Source organism: Eucyclogobius newberryi, unplaced genomic scaffold, assembly GCF_026437365.1.
Source record: "Eucyclogobius newberryi isolate DKJ021-1_F unplaced genomic scaffold, fEucNew1.0.hap1 SCAF_3, whole genome shotgun sequence".
NCBI lineage: Eukaryota > Metazoa > Chordata > Actinopteri > Gobiiformes > Gobiidae > Eucyclogobius > Eucyclogobius newberryi.
In genome coordinates this window covers 5,127,223-5,137,222 of record NW_027315945.1, presented here as the reverse complement: position 1 = coordinate 5,137,222, position 10,000 = coordinate 5,127,223, and the positions used below count along the sequence as shown (strand labels likewise).

General features: G+C 46.6%; 2 protein-coding genes across 2 annotated transcripts in view; both read right to left on the bottom strand.

The window, feature by feature from the left end:
* notchl (notch receptor, like) overlaps positions 1 to 9,369 on the bottom strand; it is a 26,783-nt gene extending 17,414 nt beyond the window's left edge. Inside the window, exons 1-3 of the mRNA XM_072460941.1 lie at positions 9,257 to 9,369; positions 2,160 to 2,304; positions 279 to 611 (exon numbers count right to left, since the gene is read on the bottom strand). Of these exons, the coding sequence (XP_072317042.1) occupies positions 279 to 611; positions 2,160 to 2,304; positions 9,257 to 9,317 (539 nt within the window). The 5' untranslated portion in view covers positions 9,318 to 9,369. The remainder of the gene's footprint in view (positions 1 to 278; positions 612 to 2,159; positions 2,305 to 9,256) is intronic.
* The window catches only part of LOC140374501 (vitelline membrane outer layer protein 1 homolog), a 321,142-nt gene that overhangs the window by 247,036 nt on the left and 64,106 nt on the right, over positions 1 to 10,000 (bottom strand). The gene's annotated exons all lie outside the window — the stretch shown is intronic.

The window sequence follows — 10,000 nt, the reverse complement described above, 5'->3', positions numbered from 1 at the left end:
CTGATCATGTGATGTACCAGAGAGAGAGAAACGCCAGGTTAAATCACCTTAACATTGAGACTCGCTTCCTTGCCTTTTTTTTGCCATTACAGGTGTAAAGCTCCTTCAGCTACCCTTTGACTCTGGGGCCCCTAATGGCACCTGCTGTCCAATGACCGCATAGGGACTCTTCCACCAGCTCAGCATTAGTGGACCTTGTTGCCTTGGTTACAGTCCTCTCTCTAATCTAGTGGCAAATGTCTGCTGAAGTAACCCGTTGTGTATTCTCGCGTACACACCCGTTAGCGTCACTGTCTGCAGACTGTTCCAGGAGCTCCTCCAGCTGCCCGGGGCCGTAGTGGAACAGGTCTCTGGAGGCGTCGAAGGGAGCGGCCCCCCTCAGCTTCAGGGGGGACTGCAGCACCACGCTGAGGGCCCACAGGAAAGAGGAGTTTGTGAAGGCGCCCTGCGTGAGGGAGAGCCGCGCGTGCACCAGCAGGGTCCCTTTAGCCCACAGGGGGGTCTCCTGGGACATGCAGTCACCCCCGTCCCACCCGCAGGGGCCTCGGTCGCAGCCGTGGTCGCAGTGGGAGTTGCCGTAGTGGTTGCGGCAGTACTGGATGTGGCCCGGGCTGCATGAGGGAAACGCACAGGACGGTGATTATTATCAGCCAAGATGAAGGACATTTATAACGTTTATGGAAATTGTACTGTATTTATACTTCACTTCTACTTTTCATTGATTAAAAGACGGTGATCTAAAGTTAAAAAAAGTACTGTACTTACAATACATTTGAGAGCAGACATCTGGACTCTCGACTTCATGCAATTTTTTAACTGGTCTGAAACTTCAGACCTGCTCAACTGACTGAGACTTTGTTTTTGGCACCTTCTGCCTGAAGCTTTTGAGTTCAAGTCCCAAATTTAAATCAGAATAATGTGATTAGGTAAAGAATTCAGTCTCTTCTGTCGACCAAAATCAGCCAATTCCTTCTCCAGACTTTTACATTTGACCCGTTTTGACCCGTTAGTTCTAAAAATATTTTCTTGCTCTTAAAGTTTTTTTGTTTTTTTTAAATAGTTACTGTACTTTCATCGATGCTTTTACTAAGTCAATTTATTATCTGACACTTGAAGTTAAGTTAAGTTCCACCACTTATCAAAGATTTAAAACATCTTTGTTTTGTTTTTAAGGCTTTTTTTGTCATTAGTAAGAAAGGTCTCGGACACTGTTTCGACTTCCATCCGAACGTTATTATCAATCTGAATAAAATGTTTTTAAATGCTTTTATACTGTCCTGAGAACGGTCCTGCCATAAGGGAGGGAGGAGTTATAGCTGAAACTAACGCTGCCTTTGTAGGAAATGTGATCCTGAATTGTCAGAGCATCGTCTTCATCTGAAAGCCTCTTCTGAAGACGCTGAGGCCAAGATTCTGAGCAGGAGAAGAAGATTCAGTCGTCTCGTCTGGACTCTGAAAACAAAATGTCCAAGAGTCATTCTCAATAAATATCCGAGTTCCCGGACAGATTGAGAATGACTCTTGGATCAGAGTCGAAACGTTTGGTCTTTCGAAAAACAAAGTCCAGACGATGCAACTGAATCTTCCACAGGAGAAGAGACGGTGTGAAAGACGAGTTAAGGAGGACGAAATCCCTCTTGGGCCAGTCAGACTAAGAAGGTCAGTTCCAGGTGAAATTTACAGTGTGAACAAATTGATTACCAGGACATGCTATTATCAGGTTCCACCCTCAGGATTACAACAACAAAAAGGGTTCTCAGACTAGAGCCGCAGATTGAGAATGACTCTTGGATGAAGGTCGAAAGTTGCTCGAATAAAGACAATTAATGAATGAAACATCTTTCAAAAACCAGACGACTCCAACTGAATCTGAGGGAACACGAATGAGGGATCACACCACTAACACAGCCTTCTTGGCTGATAATAAATTGACTTAGTAAAAGCATCGATGAAAGTACTGTAACTATTTAAAAAAAACAAAAAAACTTTAAGAGCAAGAAAATATTTTTAGAACTAACGGGTCAAAACGGGTCAAATGTAATAGTCTGGAGAAGGAATTGGCTGATTTTGGTCGACAGTTTACACATTTAGAGAGATTGATGTACTTTACCAGATGATGTTTCAGTTCTGATGCGTGTTCTGTCATATCGGACACTCACTTGCAGACGGGCCGGTCCTGGACACAGTCGAAGCCGTCCCGCAGACACTCAGGCTCCTTACACTCTCTGTCACACGCGCCGTCCCCAAACTTGTCCTTACACTTCCTGCTGACTGGACACTGGCCCCAGGGGTCACTGGACACTGCTGTGGGGGACAGAGGACGTTGGTAAGTGACATGAGTGAAGCAGACGTTTGGTTGCTCTGTACATCTCCTCTGACCCTCGTCTGTATGTGTGAGCACCTGAACCTGTCTGACCCCTGAACCTGTCTGACCCCTGAACCTGTCTGACCCCTGAACCTGTCTGACCCTTGAACCTGTCTGACCCCTGTCATAACTTTAAACCATGTCACATGGTCAGGTAGAATCAGATAACCCAATCATTACATCAGATTTGTTTTGTTTGCATCCACAGGATCAAGCAGGAAACATGGAGTGAAGTCGAGCTTTTCACTGAAACTGAGGAGTTTGCATATTTCTTTTAGGAGACGATTTGTGTCCATCGACGGTGGAGTTTTTGGTCTGCAGGAGGCTGCAGGAGGCTGCAGGAGGCTGCAGGAGGCTGCAGGAGGCTGCAGGAAGCTGCAGGAAGCTGCACAGTATACACAGTACACAGTACACAGTGCACAGTACACAGTGCACAGTACACAGTACACAGTACACAGTGCACAGTACACAGTGCACAGTACACAGTGCACAGTACACAGTACACAGTACACAGTGCACAGTACACAGTACACAGTACACAGTGCACAGTACACAGTACACAGTACACAGTACACAGTACACAGTGCACAGTGCACAGTACACAGTACACAGTGCACAGTGCACAGTACACAGTACACAGTACACAGTACACAGTGCACAGTACACAGTACACAGTACACAGTACACAGTACACAGTGCACAGTGCACAGTACACAGTACACAGTGCACAGTATACACAGTGCACAGTACACAGTGCACAGTACACAGTGCACAGTACACAGTGCACAGTACACAGTGCATAGTACACAGTATACACAGTACACAGTGCACAGTACACAGTACACACAGTACACAGTGCACAGTACACACAGTGCACAGTGCACAGTATACACAGTGCACAGTGCACAGTACACAGTACACAGTGCACAGTACACAGTATACACAGTATACACAGTGCACAGTATACACAGTGCACAGTGCACAGTACACACAGTGCACAGTGCACAGTACACAGTGCACAGTACACAGTACACAGTGCACAGTGCACAGTACACAGTGCACAGTATACACAGTGCACAGTACACAGTGCACAGTATGCACAGTGCACAGTATACACAGTACACAGTACACAGTACACAGTGCACAGTACACACAGTGCACAGTACACAGTGCACAGTATGCACAGTGCACAGTATACACAGTGCACAGTACACAGTGCACAGTATACACAGTGCACCGTGCACAGTATACACAGTATACACAGTGCACAGTATACACAGTACACAGTACACAGTGCACAGTACACAGTGCACAGTGCACAGTACACAGTGCACAGTGCACAGTACACAGTGCACAGTGCACAGTGCACAGTGCACAGTACACAGTGCACAGTGCACAGTACACAGTGCACAGTGCACAGTACACAGTGCACAGTGCACAGTACACAGTGCACAGTGCACAGTACACAGTGCACAGTACACAGTACACAGTGCACAGTGCACAGTACACAGTAACTGTTGTATTTGGAAGACAAACTATGAATTTTAAAGCAAAGAGCTCCATTCTACACTGAGACATGGAGAAACAAATATAGTTACATTTTGCAAATCATCCAACTAAAAATTAAATATAAAGCCATAAAAAATGAACCTTGTATAAGATCAATCAACTCAAATTATGTTTAGCAACAAAAATCGACCAATAAAAACACAAAACATGTTCATCAGCAACAGCAAGTCTACAACCAGAGTCCAGACCAGAGTCCAGACCAGAGTCCAGACCAGAGTCCAGACCAGAGTCCAGACCAGCATGACCTCACTGTTATGAACAGGGCTAATGCTTTAAAACAATGAGCTGTGTCTGTTTCTCCTCATGAGGACACAACATACAGTTATAACACCAAGACCAGACAGCACCAGAGCCCTGACCAGAGCACAGAGCCCTGACCAGAGCACAGAGCCCTGACCAGAGCCCAGAGCCCTGACCAGAGCACAGAGCCCTGACCAGAGCACAGAGCCCTGACCAGAGCCCAGAGCCCTGACCAGAGCACAGAGCCCTGACCAGAGCACAGAGCCCTGACCAGAGCACAGAGCCCTGACCAGAGCCCTGAGCCCTGACCAGAGCACAGAGCCCTGACCAGAGTCCAGAGCCCGGACCAGAGTCCAGAGCCCTGACCAGATCCCAGAGCCCTGACCAGAGCACAGAGCCCTGACCAGAGCACAGAGCCCTGACCAGAGCCCAGAGCCCTGACCAGAGCACAGAGCCCTGACCAGAGCCCTGAGCCCTGACCAGAGCACAGAGCCCTGACCAGAGTCCAGAGCCCGGACCAGAGTCCAGAGCCCTGACCAGATCCCAGAGCCCTGACCAGAGCACAGAGCCCTGACCAGAGCCCTGAGCCCTGACCAGAGCACAGAGCCCTGACCAGAGCACTGAGCCCTGACCAGAGCCCGAGCCCTGACCAGAGCACTGAGCCCTGACCAGAGCACAGAGCCCAGAGCCCAGACCAGAGTCCAGAGCCCAGAGCCCTGACCAGGGGCAAAAATGCCTGTACTTAATAGAATATATAGGTTATCTTCTCTAATCTGAAATATAATTGTGTTCACTACGTTTTAGTGAAATGTGTGTACTTTAAGTGCAATACTTTGTACTTTTACTTTTATACTTTCCTTAATTTCCACCAGTGCAGATTCAAGATGCCAAGATTCACTCTGAATCTGAATCTGAATCTGAATCTGAATCTGAATCGACTGTGAATTTTACCCTCTGAATTAAAAAATATTATTATTTTATTTTGAATTGTTAAATTTAGAATAACAAAATACTACAAAATTCTGCGACTGGTCTGAACTCTGGTCTGAACTTTGGTCTGGACTCTGGTCTGGACTTTGGTCTGGACTCTGGTCTGGACTCTGGTCTGAACTCTGGTTTGGACTCTGGTCTGAACTCTGGTCTGGACTCTGGTCTGGACTCTGGTCTGGTCTGGACTCTTGTCTGGACTCTGGTCTGGACTCTGGTCTGGTCTGAACTCTGGTCTGGACTCTGGTCTGGACTCTGGTCTGGACTCTGGTCTGGACTCTGGTCTGGTCTGGACTCTTGTCTGGACTCTGGTCTGGACTCTGGTCTGGACTCTGGTCTGGTCTGGACTCTGGTCTGGACTCTGGTCTGGACTCTGGTCTGGTCTGGACTCTTGTCTGGACTCTTGTCTGGACTCTGGTCTGAACTCTGGTCTGGACTCTGGTCTGGACTCTGGTCTGAACTCTGGTCTGGACTCTGGTCTGGACTCTGGTCTGGTCTGGACTCTGGTCTGGACTCTGGTCTGGACTCTGGTCTGGTCTGGACTCTGGTCTGGACTCTGGTCTGGTCTGGACTCTGGTATGGACTCTGGTCTGGACTCTGGTCTGGACTCTGGTCTGGTCTAGACTCTGGTCTGGACTCTGATCTGGACTCTGGTCTGGACTCTGGTCTGGACTCTGGTCTGGACTCTGGTCTGGACTCTGGTCTGGACTTCAGGACCAGGGATGGACCATTACAGGGAGGAAGGAGGAAGTGGTGCCGACACAAACAGGAAGTGTCCGGCTGAAGTGAACAGCTACAGGAAATGGAGTTGGCGGGGGCGGGCTGAAGGTCGAGGGGTGGAGTTAACTTGACAATGGGGCCGTGATGGGGGGGGGGGCGACGGGCGACGGGCGGCTGTGGCAGGAGCGGGAATTCAACAATGTGAATCATCTAAACATTCTGCTCATATGAATAATGATAAATTAGCATATGCAAATTAACTAAATAACTAACTCACTAACAAAGTCAAGTTTATTTGTAAAGTGTATTTAAACAGATTGTTTGTACCGGCCCGTGTGGCCCCTGAGAGGTTCTAGGTCCCAAAGCTCTTGGGCTCCAGGTGGAGGAGGAGGAGCTCCACAGCACAGGCAGATGATTGGATAAGAGAGAACGCAGACTCTCTAAAAGGAGAATCATTTCTCACCAAAAGATGAATTGATCGCGTTTCCACTGATGCCAACTGACATGTTGAGCCCAAGCTGCAAAATGGCGCTCAATTCAAGTCATTAGCACATGTTGCTAGTTTAGCCTTTAACTGCGAGGTAGGTGCCTGTACGGCACAAAGTGACACGGTATCGCATGCCACGTGACCGATCTGACTAATCGGAGCGAGAGTCGCTTCAGCGGAGCAGAGCGAGCAAAGCAAAAGATTTAATGGCTGTTTTTAAGAGAAAAAGGCACAATTTTTTACAAAATTAAAACTTTGTGAACGCTGTAGAAGTTTGTTTTTGCCCTCAATGAGAAAAATGCTTTTTTAGAGGTAGAGGATTTTTTGCTGCAGTTCCAACGGACTGGCCCCTAGGGCCGGTTTATGACACTAGCAATACCCTATCCAGATCATTTATAGATGGTTAAGTTCACATGATTAGCAAAACAAAAGCTTTGGGCAATGACCGAAAGGACAAGGTCGCAGACACAAGGGATCAAAATGAGTTTCCTCCGCCGGGTACGGGGGAAGCTCGGAGTAGCCCAAACCCAGCTGAGGTGGCTCGGGCAGATGCCTCCTGGGCGCCTCCCTGGGGAGGTGTTTCGGGCATGAGGCCCTGGGGAACACCCAGGACACGCTGGAGGGACTGTGTCTCTCGGCTGGCCTGGGAACGCCCCCAGAGGAGCTGAAGGAAGTTTCTGGGGAGAGGGAAGTCTGGGAGTCAATGCTTAGACTGCTGCCCCCGCGACTCGGCCCCGGATCAGAGGAAGAAGATGGAGGGATGGATTAGCAAAACAAAGCTAGTGAGGCATGTTTTCACCTGTTTCCTGTTTATCGATGAACAGCACTCACATCAAGACCAAAATATTACATTTCAAGTGCATAATGTATCCACCATTATCCAAAGTCAATGCATCACATAAAGAGAGGATGGAGTGAAATAAATGTAGAAAAAGCTCAGGAGAAACTGTAGGTAGTGTTTGGTTTACTCCAGCGTTAGCCACGTCTCATACACAGCCATACAAACATCTTTTTGTGAATTCATTTGATTTATTAAAACACATTTTGTCATGTTTGGGTGAGGTGGGTTGCTCTGCTTCTGGACCCAGAGCCAGGACCAGAACATGGATGGATCATTGAGACTGCTCCAGAGTCAGACCCGCTGCAGCAGAAGTCTGGTCCTTGTTTAAAATCATGTGGTTTGTTTATCTCAAGGGTCAGACATTTAAAACCAATCAACATAATCTTCAAATCAATCCCAAAGCTGACAAGTGCAAAGAGGCCTGCACAGGAGCACTATTATAAATCTAATGAATGTAATGAATGTAATGAATGACACGCTCCAGGTCAGTGAGAGGCAGATATGACTTTACCTTAGTGAAAATACTGATTTAATTATACTAACTTGTTGGTCAATCCTAAAAGACAATATTTTGCGTTCACATGACATCACATTGTTTTCATGCCTTTGGTTTGAAGTTGAGCTGGAGGGCAGTTCAGAACAGACTTATTGTGCTGGTTTATGGTTCATATCTCTAACATTACTGGGCCTATCCACATGGCACAAAGTTCAATGTCTTCTCAGTCAGTATAATTAAAAGATACATTATTTCTTTCACAAAGCCTCACAAACTGGTGCTATTATTCAACTCCCTAAGGTGTGATATTGATAAATTGAAAGGTCTTTAAGCCATAAGATTATTATGACAGGTTTGTGGTGCAAAATCCATAACAAATAATGAGAAGGAGAAACATTTGTGGAGCTAGTTTATATCTATTTGGAGATTTATTTCAAAACGTGAAATCAGCCCACCAGAGATTATGACATACTAAGGCAGCATCTAATGTAAAATGTCACATGATTCTTTTGTCTGAGTGCAAAACATGGAAGGGACATGCAGAAAGTGTATTTCTGTAATCAATATTAGTCAACTCTGTCTGACACTGATACAAGCCATGGATCTCACACTAAACAACATACGGACTGGATTGTTCAACTTTTTGGCTGTGATAATGTACTTTTTACTGTACTTTAAGTTAAGCGGTTTATTTAAGAGGAGTTTATTCATAATAATGGGTCAGCAGTGCATTACAAAAGCTGGATAGAAGATCTAGATTAGATTCAGTCGTGTTAACCGCTGCTGTCCAAGTCTAGCATCATGGTCTATGTTGACTGGTCTAGTGACCATCGCACATGGATCTGTTCTATAATCTAAGACTTCTCCATGATCCAGATCGATTAGCGGCTGCTGCACAACAAGAGGAATCAAACTGCCCCAAATACCACAATATCTGTTCTAGATAGAAGTGAAAACTTTTGTTTATAATGTTTGTGTGTGTGTGTGTGTGTATGTGTGTTTGTGTGTGTGTGTGTGCGTGCACGTATGTGTGTGCACGCCTGTGTATGTGTATGTGTATGTATGTGTGTGTATGTGTGTGTATGTGTGTGTGTGTGTGTGTGTGTGTGTGTGCGTGCGTGCGTGCGTGCGAGTGTCTTTGTGTGTATGTGTGTGTGTGTGTCTGTGTATGTGTGTGTGTGTGTGCGTGTGTGTGTGTGTGTGGGTGTGTGTGTGCGTGCGTGCGTGCGAGTGTGTTTGTGTGTGTGTGTGTGTGTGTGTCTGTGTATGTGTGTGTGTGTGTGCGTGTGTGTGTGTGTGTGTATGTGTGTTTGTGTGTGTGTGTGTGCGTGCACGTATGTGTGTGCACGCCTGTGTATGTGTATGTGTATGTATGTGTGTGTATGTGTGTGTATGTGTGTGTGTGTGTGTGTGTGTGTGTGTGCGTGCGTGCGTGCGAGTGTGTTTGTGTGTGTGTGTGTGTGTGTGTCTGTGTATGTGTGTGTGTGTGTGCGTGTGTGTGTGTGTGTGCGTGTGTGCGTGCGAGTGTGTGTGTTTGTGTGGTGGTCGTACCGTGGCCCGTCCAGCTCAGGCTCAGCAGAAGGAGCGTCCTCAGTGCCCATGGAGCTGCCATGTCCCCTGTGTCTGCTGCTCCTGCTCCAGCTCCAGAGCCAAACCATGACTGAGCTCCAGCTCCGTGTGCTCAGTCCTCCTCCCACAGCCCCATGTTTCTCACACGCCACAGGATACTGGACAACTTCCTGCAACTGTGTCCAGAAGAATAGAAGGTCACTCGGTCATTTTAAATATAAAATATACTGTTTGCTGGTGTGGCAATCACTGATATGATTATGTATTCATGATATAAACTATCTGAGCAGATAGTCACACTGGACAATGTCAGTGTAGCCTCCAGTTCTACTGTAAGAAACCTTGGAGTCTTATTTGACCAGGAGCTCTCATTTAAAGCTCATATAAATCAAGCTTGTAAAACAGCCTATTTCCATTTGCGCAACATAGCCAAAATCAGAAGAATCCTGCCTAAAAGTGATGCTGAAAAACTTATCCATGCATTTGTAACGACTAGATTAGACTACTGTAACTCCCTGCTTGCAGCGTGTCCTAAAAGCTCCATAAAAAGCTTTCAACTGGTTCAAAATGCAGCAGCAAGATTACTAACAGGAACAAAAAGAAGAGAGCACATTACGCCAGTGCTGAAGTCTCTTCACTGGCTCCCCGTCGAGTCCAGAATCAAATTCAAAATTCTACTCTTGACCTACAAAGCCATAAATGACATGGCCCCATCCTACCTCAAAG